The sequence below is a fragment of the Penicillium malachiteum genome, assembly GCF_028827825.1.
Source record: "Penicillium malachiteum strain IBT 17515 chromosome Unknown utg000001l:1.0-8184562.0:1.0-8186909.0, whole genome shotgun sequence".
Lineage (NCBI taxonomy): Eukaryota > Fungi > Ascomycota > Eurotiomycetes > Eurotiales > Aspergillaceae > Penicillium > Penicillium malachiteum.
The window spans coordinates 7,860,889-7,881,369 of NW_026643094.1; the positions used below are offsets into that span (position 1 = coordinate 7,860,889).

The 20,481-nt window shown below is 45.5% G+C and overlaps 10 protein-coding genes across 10 annotated transcripts; 3 read left to right on the top strand and 7 right to left on the bottom strand.

Moving 5' to 3' along the window:
• Positions 1 to 79: 79 nt before the first annotated feature.
• On the bottom strand, positions 80 to 532 carry N7483_002906 (uncharacterized protein; the record flags this gene model as incomplete). Its single annotated transcript, XM_057086343.1, has 1 exon — positions 80 to 532. The coding sequence occupies one exon, from the start codon at positions 530 to 532 to the stop codon at positions 80 to 82; it is 453 nt and encodes a 150-aa protein (XP_056952492.1).
• A 697-nt stretch (positions 533 to 1,229) lies between these two features.
• On the bottom strand, positions 1,230 to 2,880 carry N7483_002907 (uncharacterized protein; the record flags this gene model as incomplete). Its single annotated transcript, XM_057086344.1, has 2 exons — positions 1,230 to 2,473; positions 2,559 to 2,880. 2 exons carry the CDS (start codon positions 2,878 to 2,880, stop codon positions 1,230 to 1,232), a joined length of 1,566 nt encoding a protein of 521 aa, XP_056952493.1.
• A 1,086-nt stretch (positions 2,881 to 3,966) lies between these two features.
• Positions 3,967 to 4,986, bottom strand: N7483_002908 (alpha/beta hydrolase; the record flags this gene model as incomplete). Its single annotated transcript, XM_057086345.1, has 1 exon — positions 3,967 to 4,986. The coding sequence occupies one exon, from the start codon at positions 4,984 to 4,986 to the stop codon at positions 3,967 to 3,969; it is 1,020 nt and encodes a 339-aa protein (XP_056952494.1).
• A 518-nt stretch (positions 4,987 to 5,504) lies between these two features.
• Positions 5,505 to 7,397, top strand: N7483_002909 (acyclic terpene utilization AtuA family protein; the record flags this gene model as incomplete). The annotated part of the gene is made up of 2 exons (XM_057086346.1): positions 5,505 to 6,132; positions 6,196 to 7,397. 2 exons carry the CDS (start codon positions 5,505 to 5,507, stop codon positions 7,395 to 7,397), a joined length of 1,830 nt encoding a protein of 609 aa, XP_056952495.1.
• A 167-nt stretch (positions 7,398 to 7,564) lies between these two features.
• N7483_002910 (uncharacterized protein) lies at positions 7,565 to 9,745 on the bottom strand (the record flags this gene model as incomplete). Its single annotated transcript, XM_057086347.1, has 2 exons — positions 7,565 to 8,675; positions 8,739 to 9,745. The coding sequence occupies 2 exons, from the start codon at positions 9,743 to 9,745 to the stop codon at positions 7,565 to 7,567; spliced, it is 2,118 nt and encodes a 705-aa protein (XP_056952496.1).
• A 389-nt stretch (positions 9,746 to 10,134) lies between these two features.
• Positions 10,135 to 12,032, top strand: N7483_002911 (uncharacterized protein; the record flags this gene model as incomplete). The annotated part of the gene is made up of 7 exons (XM_057086348.1): positions 10,135 to 10,203; positions 10,280 to 10,412; positions 10,471 to 10,688; positions 10,745 to 11,251; positions 11,310 to 11,479; positions 11,561 to 11,645; positions 11,712 to 12,032. 7 exons carry the CDS (start codon positions 10,135 to 10,137, stop codon positions 12,030 to 12,032), a joined length of 1,503 nt encoding a protein of 500 aa, XP_056952497.1.
• A 1,253-nt stretch (positions 12,033 to 13,285) lies between these two features.
• On the bottom strand, positions 13,286 to 14,263 carry N7483_002912 (uncharacterized protein; the record flags this gene model as incomplete). Its single annotated transcript, XM_057086349.1, has 3 exons — positions 13,286 to 13,396; positions 13,450 to 13,777; positions 13,827 to 14,263. 3 exons carry the CDS (start codon positions 14,261 to 14,263, stop codon positions 13,286 to 13,288), a joined length of 876 nt encoding a protein of 291 aa, XP_056952498.1.
• Positions 14,264 to 14,754: 491 nt separating this feature from the next.
• N7483_002913 (GFA family protein) lies at positions 14,755 to 15,430 on the bottom strand (the record flags this gene model as incomplete). Its single annotated transcript, XM_057086350.1, has 2 exons — positions 14,755 to 14,872; positions 14,925 to 15,430. The coding sequence occupies 2 exons, from the start codon at positions 15,428 to 15,430 to the stop codon at positions 14,755 to 14,757; spliced, it is 624 nt and encodes a 207-aa protein (XP_056952499.1).
• A 727-nt stretch (positions 15,431 to 16,157) lies between these two features.
• N7483_002914 (F-box domain protein) lies at positions 16,158 to 17,846 on the top strand (the record flags this gene model as incomplete). Its single annotated transcript, XM_057086351.1, has 2 exons — positions 16,158 to 16,450; positions 16,526 to 17,846. 2 exons carry the CDS (start codon positions 16,158 to 16,160, stop codon positions 17,844 to 17,846), a joined length of 1,614 nt encoding a protein of 537 aa, XP_056952500.1.
• Positions 17,847 to 18,004: 158 nt separating this feature from the next.
• N7483_002915 (DUF3431 domain-containing protein) lies at positions 18,005 to 19,345 on the bottom strand (the record flags this gene model as incomplete). Its single annotated transcript, XM_057086352.1, has 4 exons — positions 18,005 to 18,183; positions 18,246 to 18,608; positions 18,657 to 18,748; positions 18,810 to 19,345. 4 exons carry the CDS (start codon positions 19,343 to 19,345, stop codon positions 18,005 to 18,007), a joined length of 1,170 nt encoding a protein of 389 aa, XP_056952501.1.
• Between the last annotated feature and the right edge of the window lie 1,136 nt (positions 19,346 to 20,481).

Genomic DNA, 20,481 nt, shown 5'->3' on the forward strand with positions numbered 1-20,481 from the left:
ACGTTTCAAAAATGGGTACATAGAAAGTGTTTAAATAATTCACTTTGGAAATGTTGAAGTGTTCCAAGGTTGAAATTATTTAAATGGTGCTTGCAGATACGCCTGAGTGCTTTGTCGTAATAGAATGGGTTCGGTGGAAGCGACGGACATCGTTGGGGTTTGACAATGCCAAAAAACGGTCGAATGCAAGCCGCGACTCCACAGTGCGCCGCTGGGCATGGGCATCAAAGAGCGATGAGAATGAAGCCCATGCATCGTTGGCAGCGAGGAAAGCGAACAGAAGCTCGGGCGATAGATTCACATCCTGGACATGAGAATTCTGGCGTCCTTGCTTAAGACTAGCAAGTTCGCCTTCGAGCTTCTCAATTTGTGCGGTGGCTTCTGCCTTTTCTTCCTGGAGTTCCTGAAGCTCCTTGATCTTTGCCTGAAATTTTTGCTCATAGATCTCAAATATTTTCGTGACCTCGTCCTCCAATATATCAACCTGCTGGAGAACCTTCGTATTTAGCGCGAAGATCCGCCTTTTTTTCATGTCTGATCTTTGGGGACATGCTAGAACTTATACTCTTACGAGTATACTATAATCTGTTAGATCCAGTTCATCCGTTGGATAGGTAAGGAAACATACACTAGTTCTAGGCTCTGACTTCGGCATTGTTCTGGGTAGAAATAGGTAGGACTGATACTAGTACTTGTGGAAGATGGAAATGATCCAAATTCAATTTTTGGAGGGAGAAGAGGGATTTTAAGAATAACTTGAGCTTGACGATGGATATTACCTAGTACTAGGTATAGGATGATATGCTGATAAACAAATATGTAATAAGCTGAGGGGCTAGGTACTCACTTTTGTTCCAAGGTTTGTACTAGTAAGTTCAAATTTTTTGAATTGTTTAACAGTAGTTATGTAGATTGTTGGAACCTTGGAAGCCCTAAAGTTTAAAGTGTTTAAATTGTTGTTTAGAGTCCGTGCACGGGTGTTTAGATTCAGATTCAAGTTCAAGTTGTTGAGGGTGTTTAAACTTGAATTGTTTAAAATGTTTCACTTACGATTTGTCAATCAACCCCTTTACGTGCCAGTGAGTAATGTGTCTTTGGGTTTTAAGATTTTGACATTGAAGGTCATATGTTCTTTCAGATATCCAATGATTTCCAAGTATCAAGTTGCTAACTAGGTCCTCTCAAGTTTTCCCCGGGGGACCTATGGGTCTAGTATGACTAGCAACTCTCTAAGACTCGGAACAGGTATATGATGTCCAGTCATCAACATCGCCTTTCACATGGTGCGCAGTCTTCGGCCAAGGACAAAGTTTACGCGTGGTGTTTGTCCCATCCGGAGGAGTTATGCTCTCCATCTGAGTAGGTTGAATTCCTTGCTCCACCCATGGAACAAGCACATCCAATACATTGTATGTACCAGGAACGTGGGTGTATTCAGGATTGGAACCGCAATGACCACCTCCAGGGACCATGAAAAGCTCAAAGAAACTGTTGACTGTGTCAGCGCCCATTGCCGCCTGAAGCTGCTCAAGGTGCTGAATGGGCCAGGTGGCCGCGTTGAACTGATCCGCCCAGCCCTGAGTTACGATCATCTTCCCACCCTGCTTTTGGAAAGAAGAGAGATTCGTCGAGATCTCATCGATCAAAGGAGACGCGATACTGTCAACTTTGGAAACATCCGAGCCCCAGTTAAAGCTGGACACATTGTATGCGAGATCATCGAAGACTATTTCCTCCAGAATGAGTGTGGTAAAGTCTTCATAGAGAATGGTTTCTTGGTAGATCCAACCATTCTCCGATCCGAAACTGAGCCCAGGATACACTGCGTCGCCTGTGAGCACGTTCTTCGGGCCTGCATAAACAGCTTCCGCGGCTGTGATCTGAGCTGAAGTGAGGCATACAACCGTGCCATTGGTATCGGTAGAACTCTGACCACTTGTGCACTCGAGTTGAGTGATATCGTAGTCACAGAGTAGAGGATTCTCAATCAACCCATCGACAACTCCATCTATGGAATCACATGCGGAGATAACGCTAGCAGTGATGAAATTCAAAGCATCTTGACTCATATAACCAGTGCCTGCGGTGTGCAGCCCGTTCCAGAGGAAGCTGAGGACCAAATGACTATACCAATTTCCAGGACTTCCGGCGTAGATTCCATCAAACAGATCTGGGTAAAACTGAGCTAATGCGAATCCCTGGGCGCCACCTGTTGAGCATCCATAATAGTAGCTGTATTCCGGGGCCGTTGCGTAGTACTCCGTTGTCAGTTCCCGAGTAAGAGTAGTGGTCATAGCGATGGAATTGTGTATCCAGGCCTCTACTTCCGCAGTGTTCCCTAGGAATGAAGCATAGGTACCGTTTCCGTCTGCAGCAAGTGAATGACCGCTGTCACAACCAGCAGCTGAATAGCCCAAATTGAGCTGCTCCATCATTGTCCCGTTATCGATGACACCAGCATAACCGCCGTTTCCTATTTTCCAAGCATGTTAGCGGACTCAAGTCTTAGTATCATGTCGATAGGATGCACATATAAGAAAAAAAAGGAGGACACTTACCAATAACGATGAACCTTCCATTATAATCGGAAGCAAGGGGCAGATAGAGGTTCCAAGTAAGAGTGTTGGCGCCATTTTTGACAGGAACATCATTAGATCCATATGAAATAGTCCCTTGCACTAGACAAAGACTGATTTCATTGATGATATCTGTGGCAATCACTTCTCCCGCTGCATATTCCTCCGCGCTCGTGATGCTGTAACCCGCACCCAATGATACTCCGGCCAAGCTGCTGCAATCAATCGAGGTCCGAGGGACGCATCTCGCATGGACGGCAGCCAAAGCCGCGGAAACGAGAATGCCTGAACGAAGAAAGCCCATAGTGCAGGATTTGCCAACAATCAACCTTAGGATGGAAGGCGGGACTTGCTTTGATGTCCCTAAGTCTTCGGTTTTGTTTTTCACACTTTTTAAAGACTTTCAAGGTCAATATATAGGCCATTTGACTCCTCATTCACAGCCAAACCCAATACCAAGCTAATACTAAAGTTATGCTCTACACGGCACGCTCGTTCACATTCCAATGCTGAAACAGGTATTTAGGATCAAAAGATTTCGTCGGAGAACTAGCTCCGATCCAAACTGAAGTTTTTGTGGGGTGAATGTGGGGTATGGGGTATGGGGTTTCTGATTGCATAACCTGAAGAAATCTTGAGGAGTTCACGTGTCTAGTCAGAGGCTGTCTATCAATTGGTGGTTTTATTGGGAGTGGGGGTGGAGTGCCGGAAGCACAATCAAGGCACAGTATACAAGCTGAGCCTGGCGAGGTTCGCGAACCCCACAATGAAGATGAGTTGGACTCTATGCCAATCGTGGTGGACCTAAAGGTCATTGGCCTCATGGTCGGACATCGGCTCCGAGGCTCCGTCGATTCTGACTTCAATTCAGGAGCACGCGTAGAACCCATCCAATGTCGATCAAGTTCGTATTCGTACTCGTGTTCACGGCAATGCGGGGTTCAAAGCGCAGATCCTTCAAATGTTCACACCGGCACTCATGGATTAGGCACATGCCAGCCCTGGAGGTGATCTTCAAGTTAGCCTAAGCTAAGCCAGAAGGTTTGTCAGTATGTCGTGTTTTTGTATCACAAATAGTATATACCTTCAAGTTGTGTGTGTGCCTAAGCACATTTGAACCCTTCTACTAGTAAGTTCTTGGGAAGAAAACTTCAATGTTCAGATGTTGGAGTCACACTGGCAATAGGGCAGCATGAGAACGTCACTGTTATAGAAGTATGTAGATTATAGCATCATCTGCAAAAATTAGACTGTATTCTGGTAAACAGTATCTAGGTACTAGTATATTCTGACTAACATCGGATTCCAATTCACTCCTGTGCAAGTGCTGTTGTACGCACCGTCTCGGAATCATCAATTGATGATCCATCATGATGGGACTCGGATGTTCTTAAACGCTCTTTTGCAAAAGCCAAGCTATGGCTTCAGATGTATCTTGCCTCCATTTCTTTGCAAGCTCTGTGTTTGCAAACATGAGCCAAAAACAATGAACACCACCAGGATAAACATCCAGCTTAGTCTCCACACCATTCTTATTCAATACATCTTGGTAGATAAAGCTGTCGTCGCGATTGATATCAAGTCCACATGACTGGAAGTATGTCCGTGGCAGACCTTTGTGGCCTTCTGGCCACAGGATAGTTCGAAATAGTGGCGAGGAGTAGTCTCCTCCGTAGCCAAGGTCCATTACTTTCTTGGAGAATTCGTTGAGGGGTGGAGCACTCAAACAATTTGGATCAAACCGGGAAGTGTAGTGATCTTTGTACTCCTCAGGAACATCCTGCGGTGGCACAAAAGAGGCAGCGGATAGAAATTGGCCTGTCAATGGCGGAGAGATGCCCTCATCCCGCGCTAGGAGAGCCAATGCAGCGGTTGTTACGCCCCCGTTACTCTCTCCACCCACGACAAATCCCTTGTGGGGATCAGCTCCGAACTCAGATGCATGGCTAGCAATATGCTTCAGGGCATCCCAACTATCTTTGATTCCGACAGGAAATTTGAATTCTGGTCCAAGACGATATTCAGGTGCGATTGCAACCAAGCCGTGTTGCAGAACAAGTTGTTGCAAAAGGGGCTTGTTCATTTCAGGGAATCCGACACATCCACCCCCTCCGTGGTACCACACCAATAAAGGAGCGGGACTTGACATATTTGCCGGTTTGTAGATGCATAGCTTCAGAGAAGCGCCATCTCTAGTTTCATAGAGGGCCTCGGATTCTTCAACTCCAGGTACTGAGGGGATGACAGGCTTGTTAGCCTTCATCATTGGAATCAGTTTCTGAAGGACCTCTTCCGGATCGCCGCCTTGTGGCAATAAAGAAGCCATTGCATTTCCTGATTTAATAATGGCATCGATCTCGGGATCGATTTTAGCCAAATCTTTTAACTCCTGTGAAGACGGAAATCCCATTTTGGCGAAGAATTGTGACTTGTTGTGGAAATGAGGGTTTGAAGCACCTCACTGATTAATTGAGCGACTCGGAGTTTGTGGTCGAGAACGTTGGAAACAGATGATAGAGGGGTAGTTTAGCTCTCAAACTTTGAAGGAGGGGGTTCGAGTTGTATCGGACTTGTGAGCTGAAAGGGGATACTAGGTGATATTTTTGGCCTAGGTGGGTTGTCGGGTATATTCAACTGTTGTGAGGTAGATGCCAATTGGACAAGAAATGCCGACGTTACGTATCTGTGTGGATATCATGAATCTAAGTCCTTGGAGGAGGTTTATTTTTCGGACCAAGAACTCCGATGGATGATCATTTTATGCAGTTGTCGGGGTGGGTCCCCGGTGCCCACCTACACATGTGATTAGACTGTATAATTACTTGGTACAACAGCTAGTACAATCACATTGCTGATTCTTCCTGCTATCATTTCTCTCTCTTCAAAGAGTTTCAACTTGAAGATCACTATCACTGGCAACTGGCAAAAATGCTCTCCAAGCGCCCAATCCGTGTTGGAAATGTTTCCGGTGCCACGGGCGACTGCCCGTACGCTATGAGGCGAATGGCACAGGATGGAAACGTGGACGTGATCACTGGAGATTGGCTTTCAGAGATGAATATTGCCTGGAACTCAATAGCAAAAGATCAAGACCCTAACCTGGGCTACGAGCCTGGCTTTTTGGCGCAGCTGACTGAGTCAATCGACACAATTATGGAGAAAGGAATCAAGGTTGTCACTGATGCAGGAGCATTGAATACAGAAACACTGGCAATCAAGATACAGGAGATGTGTCATCGAAGAGGCCACAATGATGTGGTGATTGCTATGGTTCTGGGTGACGACATTTCAACCCTCATTAAGGACCCTGCTCAGCGGGAAAATCTCTTGCATATCGACCATTCTGAATGGGCTCTCAAAGAGTGGCACCTGGAGCCACATTGCGGAGTAGCTTACATAGGAGCCTGGGGTATTGTGGAAGCGCTCAAAGCTGGAGCAGACATCGTTGTCTGTGGAAGAGTGACTGATGCTTCTCCCGTTATTGGAGCTGCAGCGTGGTGGTATGACTGGGCCAAAGATGATTGGAATTCCCTCGCAGGTGCTTTAATTGCCGGTCGTGAGTTACCCTTTACCTGTCGAAATAAACCGATGGAAACATAGTCAGCTAATAATCAACTAGACCTTATCGAGTGTGGATCCTATGTCACAGGGGCAAATTTCTCAGGATTCAAATCATTGCTTCCTCAGTTGGTGGATCTTGCATTTCCCCTGGCAGAAATAAGCAAAGACGGAATGTGTATTATCACAAAGCCAGAAGGGCATGCGGGAGCTGTGACACAACACAACACGATCGCGCAATTCTTGTATGAACTTCAAGGTGAACAGTACCTGAACCCAGATGTGGTTGGCAACCTTGAAAATGTACGAATCAGCCAGATTGCTCCCAATCGAGTGCAAGTCCAAGGAATTACAGGATCACCTCCACCATCAACAACCAAAGCCATGATTGCTGCTAAGGGTGGATATCAAGCCGAAGCCACATTCTACATCAACGGACTTGATGTCGACGCGAAGGTAGAGATGATGCGCAAACAGCTTCTACATATCTTCCGTGACCATAATTTCAGCAAATTTTCCATCGACTTATATGGATCTAGTGCAACTGATCCTCAAAGTCAGCAGGCAGGCACTGTCTTTCTGCGTGTCTTCGCCCAGGCAAAACGACTAGAGGACATCTCAGCGGACAAATTCAAAATCCCAATATACGCATTGAGAATGCAGAGTTACCCAGGCTACCATATGAACCTCGATTTCAGAACTATGGACCCAAAACCGTTTATGGAGATCTTCCCCATCACCATCTCTATGAGAAGCCTGCGACAGGAAACTCACATTACGCGAAAAGTGATCACAGACAAGATTCATATCGATCCACCTGCTGTTACGGCGGAGTATCCTGTCATTCGCAATTCATATGAGACTTCAAACCCGGTGGATCTCGCGAAATTTGGCCCTACCAAAATGGCGCCCCTTGGCAGTATTGTTCATGCAAGATCGGGAGACAAAGCGGATAACTCCAATATTGGTTTCTTTGTCCGAAATGAGGATGAATACCCCTGGCTGCAGAATTTATTGACAATTTCCCAGCTTAAGGCTCTGTTTGCGAATGACTGGACTAAGTGGGAAAATAGTGCCACAAGGAGGGTAGAGAGATGTGAGTTCCCAAATATCCTGGCAGTTCATTTCCGTGTGATGGACTTTTTGGACGGAGGAATCGCAAGCTCTAGCAGGCTTGATGGTCTGGGCAAAGGGATTGGAGAATATCTTAGAAGCAGGGTGGTTCCTATTCCGGTTCAATTCTTGGATAGAGGATGTATTTGATTCATTGTTATTGCTCTAGAAGGTGTTTTCGGTTATGTATGTACTAAGAATTTTAGAATATTGAAATGCATCGACTTCACTAGTCTCTTGAACCAATCCTATTTTAAATTTGATACTTCTTCAGGGCCGTATGTCGTGTTGAACCATTATCACATTATTTCATTATTTCAATGTTCTGGCATGCCATCTATCTGTCCCTGCCAATCCTGCAACAGCTGACCTATAGGATCTTCACCAAATGCGGACTCATGAAAATATTGTAAATCCTCGAAACAACCCCGAAAAGCATCATCGACGGCAAGAAGAGAGGATGCCCCTGTATTATGTAGAGACCAGTCACCAGAAGTGCTTGGAGCATTGTCTGTTGTATAATTCGGGGTCTGTATTGCTGAATATGCGATATTGTGGTTCAAGAAAGGGCGGGGAGGAGAGGAGGGTGAAATTTGTTGTGGACCAGCTGTCATTTCATGTGAAGTGTGGTAATCAACTGCATCCTTTAATACGGCATCACCTAATTGATCGAAAACGTGATGGCATTGGCGACGTATATTCCCACGTTCTGAAACCGCCACCAGGACATTGGAGCATGAACGTAGGATATTGACGATTTCTAGAATCGGCGGATCTGATCCCAGACTCGGTAAGTCATAGCCTTGACGCTGATTCTTCCTGGAGCGAAAGTGTCGTCCAGTGGCATAGAGGAACGAAAGACCTGCCATGAAGACACTATGCAATGTAATCCAGGTATAGTTCATCCTCGAAAGTCCATGAAGGTGTGCATAGAAACCAATCAACTGCTTCGCAGAATCATATATGATCGGTAACACAACGCTTGCTCGAGACGAGTCCAACGGAAGAGCTGGAGATGGTCGATATAACATGAGAAGAGCATTATGATACAGCAGCTCGTACCACTCTGGGGTCAGAAAGCTGGAAGACCAAGATATAGTGGACATCCCAGCACAGGGATTGAGGTTCAATGAGCCCGTTTGAAGTCTCCATCGCCCCAGCTCATTGAATAGATCCGCCTGTCTGCTCAGTGCCAATGTTTCATTATGATCATGGCGGCCTTGGTGCAAGGATGTCATGATCTTGCCACAAATAATTCGGTATCGAGTTATGTGCACAAACGCTGCTATCCGTTGTCGATGCTCGCTCGAGATCAAGGCATTTTGTTCTGTGAGAGTCGGAAATTGCGCAGCGTCGCATCCAGGAAGAGCCAGATGTACATCTTCTAGATGGATGGCAAGCGGCCGACCTAGCGTAATACTAACCACACTTTACACAAAAAACCTCAAAATTAGCCACCAATTCTGCTTTTTTACGCAAATTTGAACTTACCGGTCCATAGCTAGGAGGCACCAAAAACACCTTCGACGAATTATAGGGATCGATTGTTGTGCAACATCGAGATTTTCTTGATATTCATAAGATTTTTCTCGATGAAGACCCATCTCAAAACACATTCGTGCTGCAACTCCAACCATATGCCACAAACTCGCAGATGTTTCTTGCGTGGAGCTTGTTAACCAGTACTGGCAAAGAAGTAGAATCGCTTGAAGAGCCTCTAGGCCCCCAAGAGATAGGATGTTGCTCAGTCTTGACATAGCTTTGGCTTGGTATATCTTCGCTTCCGGTAGGGACTGCCAATGAAGCTTTTGAACATGTGAGGTGGAAATCGCCAGAATCATATAAAAAATGAAAGACTCGAATGGCTTTCTTTCTAATAAAGATTGATCCGCATAGACCTGACTGAGGTTAGCCATCGCCAATTCCTCGGAGAGAATCGGATAGCATATATGGTCATGTTTAAAAAAAGCGTCATGAAGGTCGCGAGCCAAGCTCTCTGGTGGAGATGACGATCCTTCGTTAATCAAGGTCGAGCCTTGTACGGATGTAGGCAATTTAGCGGACACTGGTACGGGCCTCAGATTCTGGGCTCTCAGTGTTCCACTGGAGGACTTATCGGCCTCAATAGTGGACTTGAGTAAATCTGCGAGAAGCAACCCGCTTGTAGATCCGAGATACTGTCGTTCACCTCCGGCATTGAGGGAAAGAAACGATACCTCATCGGAAACTTCATTTCGTCTCTCATTTGCAGTTGAGGGGGTATTGGCATTGCTGACGTTAGAGTTGAGTGCCTCCAATCTCCCCTTCAACTCTCGGTTCTCTTGCTGCGCCTGGAGCAAACGAACTTCCAGTTTCTCAACGATATCGCGTCGGACAGTTGGCTCCTTAGTTCTGTCAGTATACACGCAGGTAGCACCAGTCTTGCTGCATAAGCGACATGTTGGCTTTAGCCTGTCACATTTGGATTTCCGTCTACGGCAACGATCACAGGCTTGCATAATTGTTGGGTTCTGGATGTTTGTGTCCAGAATATGGGTGGGGTGGGAAGGTGTTGTCAATGTGGAGTGCGGACGAAGGCTCCGATCGAAGGAAATTCTCCCTGATAACTGTGAGTCTTTGACCAACTGCCGCTCCTCCGATCGGAGACGCCACTCCGACCATAAACAATAGATGCCAGTGTGGAGTACCGAGTATCTGGGGCAAAATTGTGGAAATGAAGGAATTCAAGCAACAGTACATTTACAGATCTTGGATCCAGCTTTCCCCGGACTTTTTCCTTTATTTTCCCCACACTTCTCCGAGTCCGAGTCCTTGTTTTATTTATACATTGATCAGCATCACCTTTTATTTGAAGTTGGCGAACAGTCAAACTTGCTAGTACCCCGAAATGCAAGACAAGGAATTTACGACAGATACACTGGCAGTGGAAGGAATGGAGAAGGCAATGGCAAATCACGTATTTATTCCAAGACTTTCAAGTTATGCACCTGCTGCTGTGAACATCCAATGGCTAACAATTACATTCACGATAGAAGGAGAACATCCATTTTGATACCCAAACCAGCTCCTTCGAGGAACGTCTCCTTGTTCGCAAGCAAGATCTCCGTATCCTGCCCCTGTCAGCCGGAATTTATCTTCTCTGCTACCTGGATCGGTCAAATATTGGTGTGCATGCGAGAAATGCATTCGTGGCCTAGTTAATTGGCTGACTTTATCAAAACAGGAAATGCGAAAACTCTCAACAATGACACAGGCAATGACCTGCTTCAGGAAACGAACATGACGGATTATCAATACATGCAAGTGGATTTACTAGTAGTGTCTCCGAGAAATAATATCACAATGTTAACTAAACATAGCATAGCTTTGATGGTTTTCCTGATTGCCTATGCAATTTTCGAAGTGCCTTCAAACTACTTGCTGAAGAGATTGCGACCAAGTGTAAGACTTCCTGACCATTTAATGTCATTGACCGTGAATCTGATTGAGGATTTCAGCGCTGGATTTCATTTCTTATGCTCTCATGGGGAGCAATCACCATGGGTCTTGGAGGCACGCACAGCTTTGGTCAGGTAGCGGGTATACGCTTCCTCCTAGGAGCAATTGAAGCTGGTCTATTTCCAGGTCTGGTCTACTATCTCACCTTCTGGTATACAGCCTCAGAGCGATCATTGAGAGTTGCTCTTATTTTGGCCTCTGCCACTTTGGCGGGAGCATTTGGAGGAGCTATTGCATATGGAGTGGGTCATATGAACGGTGCAAGTGGTCTCTCTGCCTGGCGATGGCTCTTCATCATTGAGGGAGCTCCTTCCTGTGCATCTGCATTCCTTGTTTGGTTCATTCTCCCAGACTATCCGGAGACATGCAATTTCTTGACCTCCGAGGAAAAGGCATTAGCAGCACAGAGACTTTCTGTGGAGGAGACCGATAGTGAAAGAAAGTCGATGACTTGGAGCGACGCTAAGTCTGTCTTGACCGAGTGGCGACTTTATGCCCATTATCTGGTATGGACATCTGATGGAAATTTCCCAAAACGAATCACGATAGCTGACAGATATTTAGATTTACTTTGGGATTTCCACCCCCTTCTCCAGCCTGTCACTTTTCACACCCACAATTGTCGCTGGTCTAGGCTACGAAAACCTTGAAGCCCAATTGATGACTGTTCCACCATATGCGGTGGCGTACGTCGTAACTGTTGCAGTTTCTTGGTCTGCAGACCACTTTAACGCGTAAGATTTTCTCTCCATTCCTCTCATCAAATTTGGAATTCTGTGATGATATGTGACAATGCTAATAATAGTCAAATACAGCCGCAGCATTCACTCCGCAGTTTTTGCATTCATTGGTGCCATGGGTTTCCTAGCCTCAGCAGTTCTCCCAGCGGACGCTTACCTGGTAAATAATTTCTTGACTACCATCATTGTTAAAAGTTGAATAGTTACTAACTATTAATTCAATCAGCATCGATATGGATGTTTAATAGTTGCTGCTTCTGGGGCGTTTTCTTGCATCCCTCCTCTTTTAGGTTGGTTGTCTTCCAATATTCACTCGTCCGCTGAGATTGGACTGGCCATTGCATTGAATATCTCCTTCGGAGCACCTGGCCAGATTGTTGGTGTCTGGATTTACAAGAGTGATCAGGTGAAACGAGGATATCCCACCGGTCACTGGACAAATGCGGCGTTGCTTCTTCTTGTTTCGGTCACTTGTGTTCTCATGCGACTATATTACGGACGGTTGAACAAGAAGGCTCCTCACGGTCAAATCAAGTATGCTTACTGAGGTATCCTCGACAGTCGACCATTCAAGCTGAATTGCTTTCTTCTCGGTGGTCCAATTGAATTAATTGGACTAAGATATATAATATTGAAACGAAGGCTCAGATTAAGTTGTGATTTATGGTATTTCAATGGATAGTGGCATCTGGAGCAACTTGAACCTTGGAACGGGGTGAATCATATGCCATATAGCTAGCCACTTATACCTTGATTGATCCAGATGTCAGTTGCTTATTATGACCAGCGATCTCCAATGCTACAGATTTATGCCACCTTTCAATATTACAAGAGCCATTCGAGGCTTCGAGGAGCTCGTCATAACCTTTCTACATTCAAAATCTAGTACAAGGATTCTTTGTGTAGTGCCAGTGGCTAATACCTATTGCATGTGCATACTCCTCAGACGACAGCCGGGGGTTTGATTCCTTCCCCATTCAGAATTTCTTTTTTTTCTTTTCTTTTCTTTTCTTTTTTTAACACTTGAAAGTGCCAGTGTCTAATTGTTTAATTAAAAGTATTGAAATGAGATTAAAAGTGTTTAAAAAAGGGATGAAAGTGGGTCTCAAAAACTTGAGGGTGTTTTAACTCCAGCCCTCAAGTACTGGAGCCCTGGAGGGCTGTTTAAAGTGCTGTTTAACTGTTTAATTCTTTAATCTTAGAACTATTGACTATTGACATTGCTTAAATAAGGGGAGAAAGTGTTTAGAACGTTAAGATTATTTATGTGTTGAGATTGCGGATGGATACTTAATATCATGATATTAAATCCTTTCCAACAGGGATGTAATTATTTAACAAGTCCTCACCCCACGCACTGTACTAGTGAAATTGGGAAAGATACCTAGGTATGTCCCAAGCACTCAAGTGCTCAACCTTGGAAGTACTTGGCTAGGTGTGTTCACATAATTAAGTACGGCGCAGTCAGAAGCACCCAGATGTCTAGAGGTGACTGATGACCTACATCTCTTTTTATGTAAGTACGTACGGGGTTACCTGAAGGGGAAGGAAGGTTAGCTGCTACATGTGAATAGTTGGATATAGGCAACTGGCAGCCCTAGAGATAAGCTCCAGGGCTGTAGGCTGATTCTGCCTCTCTCCTTCGATAAGTAAACGTGTAGGAACCCAAGGAGTAAAAGAGGTCTAATATATTGTCAACACGGGGTGTAATTATTTCACAAGTGGGTCTAAGAAGATGTGTTTAGATGTTGTTCAAGTTGTTTAAGTTGTTTAAACTCATGAATCCTAATATTATCATTCTTATGAAGCATGACAGACATGGGCCTGAACCAGCGGTGGATTACTCGTGGCACTTCCCCAATTCGTAGCTCCAAGCGCTTGTCCGGCTTCTGTGCTATTGTCAGATAGGATCTATCTCTTCAGTTAGTGAATCTCTTATAGCTTGATCAGGGGCTTGTCCATACATAATATTGAGGGTCAACATAGTGCCACCAATCATCGCTGCGAAAAGCATCATCTAGCGACTGACTGATGGGATCGTTAAATCCTGTTTCTCGCGTATCAAAATTAGGATGTTTTGACCACGCAACATAGACTTTGGGATGATCTTCATTCCGGATACCATCTGGGCTCTTCGCTTGGCCAGCATTGATTTGATCAGTGCTCAAAGTACTGTGAATATGACCCCAAGCTAGATTATGATATCCGCTATGCGCAGATAGTAGTGCACGCGAAGGTGCCCACATATCATTGTCGTCACGCGAATGAATGATGATCACGCGTTCCCAGTCACTTCAAGAATGTGAGATTTTGTATCGAGTCACAGTTTACCACAACTTACTAATTATGGCCTGTCTCGATAAACCCGGCTTTTGCACCATCCTTCTCATAGAAGAGATTGTAGACCACACGGATTTCTGTGTCGTTGCATTGGTGAAAAGTGTAGTAGATTGGAAATGGAGGCCCTGGGTTCCCAATATCTACACCGGGATTGCGACAATGACATCCAACATTGGGATACTCGCATTGTGGTGCTGCTGGTGTCTTGGAGACGTTGTTATAGATATCGGGTGTGGTTGGTGATCCACCAAATGCCCATGTTGGATAGCAAGGGGGCTGGTCCATCGCTTGACCGAAGAACCATATGGGAGCATAGAGATTAGCGAGGTCGAGCCCATCGGAGTCGAGGAGATAGTTCATCTCATCATCAGTTATTTGCGTGAGGGCAGCGACTGGGCCAGATAGTATGGCGATGCAAGCTAGGGAGTTGAGCCACATTGTTCTGTAAAGAGTGATTAGATATGGTGAAGCCCACGGGTAGCTCCTGGTTCGAGGGTAGGGTGATGCCAAGAGGGTATTAAAGCAAATTCGGTGGAAGGTTGCGAAAGAGAGTTTCCCGAGGGAATAATGGAAGACGTCTCTCCACTTTGGGAGATTATGAGTTGAAAAGGTCACATCGCGTTGAAGGGGTGGTACATTAGCACGGAGTGGCCGATAGGAGGTCATCCCTTCAACGAAATAGACTGGCAACCTTGGAATAATCGGAATGTATAGTGGATTGGTGGAGTTTGAGAGAGTTCAGGGTTCATATTCCCAAGGTACCCGTTACTCGCCTTAGCATAAAGCTGAAATTTAACACCATCTTTCCAGTCTCAAGACTCTCATCATTTGATTTAATAAATGACTTGGGAACTTTTTCAATTGATCTAAAAATGAACAACATGTTCTATACTGTCTCGTCACGTCGTCTCAAGAATGTGAATCCCCCTTTATTGCTTTATCGGCTGACCAGCATCATCAAGTAGCTGGCTATGTCCATCCATCCCAGACCATTTGGGAGTTCCATCTGGGAAATCAAACATACGTTGTTCATAAAAGATATGACACCTGAAGATTATTAGCAACAGGCTTCCCAGATATGATGGAGAGAGGTCCTCACGAGGGCTTTAATGCCTCCAGTTGTTTTCGCTGCTCGTCATATGAGCCCTGGAATCGAATAGACTGTGGAAAAAGCAAGCACATATTGCGTCCTTCATCCATGATGAGGGTATGACAGAAGTCACACGACACTTTGGTGGGAGTCTCATGTTTTTGAGATTTATGTCCCGCGGAATAGAAAGCAAGACCACTTGAGCCCTTAGCAAAGGAGATATCTTCTTTATGGAAGATTGTTGCCCATTGAAAAGGTGCTCCGTGCATGACTTGACATCCTCGACAATGACAGAACTTGGAGTTTAATGGTTGGGCGCGTTTCAAGGCATAGGTGATTCTTCCGCATTGGCATGATCCTTTATATTTGACGGGACCAAATTCTTTTTCATTTTGGATATGATATGGAGGGCGATGTTTCCAGTCTTCCCCATGTAGAGTATCCTCTGATGGATTATTTGTGAAAGCTGGTGAAGGGAGTGAATTCTCGGTAGAGCAAATGCCCATTTCAGCCATGATGGTAATTTGATAGAAGGTGAGAGTAAGCCCTTGAGATTGTAATTCAAAAAAATCAAAGAGAATCAAGATCAATCTCAATTTATTTTATAAACTTGAGATCAATGATGTCAGGATTGAAAATGTCAAAATTGTGTACCTAGGTAGAGTAGAGCAATACTATTAGCTCAGACTGCCAATACTATGACTCGCGTGACTTATATCTTTATCCCATCTAGAATTCCCTTTCCTGTTTCACCTCCCATTAAACACTCTCACACCCCATATTATCATCATTTAGTGATATCTAGTGATGTCATGTTAATACTCCCCGAGTCCCTGATGCCAAAGAATCCAGATCGTTCTGGCTTCTGGTTCCACCAGTGGGAAAGCAGTCTGGATGGATCTCTTCTCATAGCTTCATTGGGCGGTGCCTGACGCCGGGCCCACTTCATCATTGAACATCAAGCTCTATATCTTCCTCTTCATACTCCTTACTCGTACACAATTGGAGAAGAGTGTGATGGTCATGCAGAAACACGGCTAAAAAAAAGTCATGGGCGCCACAGAAGATCAAGCGCCCGCGCCGGCTTTCATTGGGTGTTTCATCCCTGCTCAGGAGCGGGCCCTGCATCAAATCGCAACGTTCATGCCCCGATGTTCGTTTCTGTCATCTCTTCCCTCTTTCCTCCTTTCTTCAATTCCCCTTCTCCTCATCTTCTCCTTCTAACCACACTGACTATACAGGATGGGCTTATTCGATAAAATCAAGTCCAGTCCCAGGCGTAGTCGACGCAGTGCAGGGACTCCTGCGACCGAACCGCCAACTCCGCCCCACTCTACCGGTCGCGATGTTACTAGGAAGCTTCCCCGCGCTGTGTTGGCTCGCATATTTGGTTTCATCTGTCCCCATGCCTTCGATTATTCCTATGAGACTTCGGAGGACTCGATGACCGATGGATGCATGCTATGTGACATGCGAGATCTGGCACACTGCACTCAAGTCTGTAGGCACTGGTATCCTGAGGCACATTTACTGTTGTATGTAGCTGCTCGTCGCTTTTTTTTCTTCTTTGTTGTCCTTTATTCGAGTCATTAACCATCGAGTTTCAAAAGATATACGAATGTCCGAATTGACACAGTTCATTACTGCGAGCTCGAAGTCACCTTAGCTGCGAAACGAAAACGACGATCTTTCTTTGACCGTAATGGCGACGTCGATGCACCCCAAGTCCGCCTCGAGCTATTTATGCGCGCCGTTCGTGAATCACGGGATCTGGGAAAGCTGGTCTTATCCCTTAGAATGCCCTATATGACCCGCGAGGCCAATAAGCCCAATATTGCCCGAACCATCTCGGTACTTCCTTTACTTCGCTATGTCGATCTCCCGACCGGACTGTTTAGCGATGAGGCGTCATGTATAACTCTGAAGCAAGAGTTAATGGCTTCTTGTCCGGACCTGCGACAAATGAGCTATAGACATGGAGCCGAAGGAAGCTTTGCGCGACTTCATGAAGCTTCGCGCTGGACAAATTTGGAGAAATTAGAGCTATCGGGCTTACACATCGATGCGGGGATCCTTCGCAATGGTCTCGCAGCATTCGTTAGGCTGAGAGACCTCACCTTGGAAGATCTTCCATGGCTTGATGACTCTGCTTTTGAAGCTAATTCAACGTTGCCTCCCTTTCCTGCACTGGAGCTACTCACCATCCGAGAAACGCCCCAACTCACAGCGAATGGGCTCGTTTCGTTCCTCTCCGCACCGAGTACTCGCTCTGCGTTGCAAGACCTCCGTCTTGTGTCTACAGGCGTGCTCCCATCCACCCTTCACCGTATTCTTGCAGCGGCGCCGCAGCTCCGCAATCTTTCTATCACGCAGGAAGTCTCTCGCTCGTTCCCCAATGAGCAAATACCGCCTCTAAAATCGCAATCATTGCGGCTCTTGCATTATGAAATTACCTCTGAGGTAGAGACCCACGGGCTACCCCCAGCAGCAAACTCCTACTATACATATCTGATTTCATGTCTAATGTCTCGATGTTTACCCTCACTCCGTGATATCTATGTCCGCGACGCACAATTCCCCGATACCCTCTTGCTCGCCCCTCCTCCCCGACTTTTTGGTGGTGGAGAGAGTGGTCCTCGAAGGGTTGGTGGACTTTCCCAGCCGTTGAATGTCTATAGTAAAGGTCTGGATGAACTGGAATGGAACTTTACTCCATATGAGCCGGACTCTGGGTTGGGTCATCATAGTTCCAGGACCCGTCCGGTGAGCTTCCAGGAAGCTCAGTTGAACCGGTCCTGGGGAGGTGAAGCGCGTAAGAGTGTGCTTGTGGGTAATGGGTTTGGTGGATTCCTGGCTGTACCGGAAGATGATGATCGACCGAAGAGTAGTGGGGGTTATAAGCGAGCGAGTCGACAGGATTTGTGGCGGTGATTTCTCTATCAAAAGACTCAAGTTGGAAAGATGCAGTTCATGAATGAATGTATCTGCGATTTGCATATTTTGATTTCAATATATGTTGATATTTGTGGTTAGCTGTACACAAGAATCCTCCCACTAATATACAGTAAATAGTAAATTATGTAGACTTTTCATTCTGGTTCCTGCACTCGTTCGGGCTCTGATAATCCAGGCCAACCTTCTGGCAAGATCAATCCACGCCAAACCCATTGATTAGCGATCTGTTCTGGAGTCAGATCACAATAACCATAAGTATTGCAATAGCATTCAGCCATGTCAAGGCAAAACTGTGACTGTTTTCCAAACATTACTGTTAAAGAAAATCATTAGCATAATCCCACAGTAACCTTGGAATCACAATGGAATGCATACTATGCCAAGCATATTCAAATATGCGACCACTTGTCCCCGCATCCAGTGGTGATTCGATTAACCATTTCCGCATCCGCTCATACTGTTCTTTCCCCCTTGCATGCACAACTTCCCTCGATAATGCAAATTGACTACAACATGGAACTCCAACCACTTCAGGTACTTCTTCTCCGGGGAATAATTCCATGAATCCGTTCGGGAATTCCATCGCGGTCGGATGACCTACATCATCGGGTCGTTCACGGAGATATCGAGCTGGTTCGAGTTCGGCCGGACAACCGATTGCCCAGGCGCATCGAAGATTCACATATCCGGATTGACGCACGAATGGAAGTTGGAGGTCTTTAATTGAGATGACGGAGTCTAATGATTATCAGTATGGATTCATGTTTGTGGGTTCTTGGTACGTACCGTATAAGGGGTTATCATTATGCCATTGATATCGACCTCCATGAACAAAGACCATCACATCTGGAAGGGAGTCGTACCGATCGATCAGGTAACTAATAGATTTTATTTTAGTTCAATCATGCGCCCGATGTTATCCAGGATTCCTGGTCTTACGTTAAATATACCATCGCTTCATTGCCTTTATTCTCCGGAACTGTGAACTCAGCCTCACCAGGTGGTACATCTGCGCGATAGATATTCTTAGGCCAATCGGGGAGATTATGGTCTACCCAAGACATATCACTATTACGCATTGCTGCGATGACCAATTCCTTTTCATTTGCCAGTGGGTGGGGGCCCTGAATTGGTGGTTCGGAAATCGATGATGGTGGTGATGATATTATTGCGCTTTTTGTCGCAGTTGCGCTTGCACCCGCACTCGCTGCCTTTACTGCATCTTGTAAAGTGCCATTCAGTGCTGACCCGGCCCATCCATCTATATGTTCGGTATTTGCTGTTGCGGTTGTATCGGATGGCGATCCGGTGGATGATCTCCAGGGGCTTAGTGCACCTAGAGAGTCGTGATTCAGAACCAGCTGATATGATAAGAGGAGGGTGATGACGGCGAGGGCGAGATAAATGAATATTCGGGATCGGGTGGGTGCGCCGGACTCAGAGGCCCGGCGCATGATTGTATTCGACCAGGTCATGATTTGGGCATGATTTATATTAGTGATAGATGCCCAAGTGATAAGAAGTACAATTTGTGAGAATCTGGGGATTATGATAATTATAAAACAGAATGACAATAAATAGGATTCAGGGATTATATGAATGAAAGTTTGGATTGACGTAAACGAGTTGAACGCGGAATCGAAATCGGAGTAGGACGAACGCAGAAGAATCCGAGTCCAGTCTCCGAGTCCAGTCCGTATTTCTTGTCCCTGGGAATCATTTCTCTTTAAGGATTTAACATAGGATTTAACAAAGACTACATACATGGAGACTAGTTTAGTTAATTTAGTTAACTGCGAAGTGAAATCCTGGCAATATCTGGCGATCTCACCCCCACGAGGTAGTGTTCCCTCGTGTGATTGGGCTTATTGAGTACATTAGCGCTCGCCAGTTGACATCTATTTAAGTACTTTCAGCCCCTAAGCTGGAGCATTCAAATGTTCAAATGTTATCAATTTCACAGAGTATGCGGAGTATAGATTATGCTAAGCTATATAGATAGCAGCCACCCGCCACTAAAAAGCTGGGCAATTAAACCTGAAATACTAGTGATAACTTGAAATTATAATTGAGTCTTTTCATCCAGTGTTATCATTTCAGGGTCTTCTGAAACATCTCCAATTATAGTGGAGACTAAGCGCTGAGACCATGTGGGGGCCAAGTGCCGAGAACAGCTCAAGGCTTGAGCTACAGTCAATATGTGTGCAATGCGTCGAAAATCAATGCAGGTCATAATTGTTTATTCTTAACCTATTGGAACTTCAACGCTTGAGAAATGAGTTAACCCTGTAAGAAGTTATGCGTGCCCATGTGTCTGGTATCCATATCAATCATCCCACCACCACGATTTATTGTACAATATCTCATCCCAAGGACAAGCTGATAGCATCTTCCTGTTCTCGTGTACATATCTCTCAAAACTTGCACTGGGGTGAGTCAAAATTTCATAGCCTCTGGTATTATTAGATCTGCACAGAATGATGTTAAGCTTTGAATAGCGGCCTTGGTAAGAGAAGTCACCACCAGCAACTATCTGGAGGTCTGGAAGCCCATCCGCGCTAAAAGCCCACTCTGCGAAGCTGAATATCTCCTCAGAAGCGTCGTCGGAGCC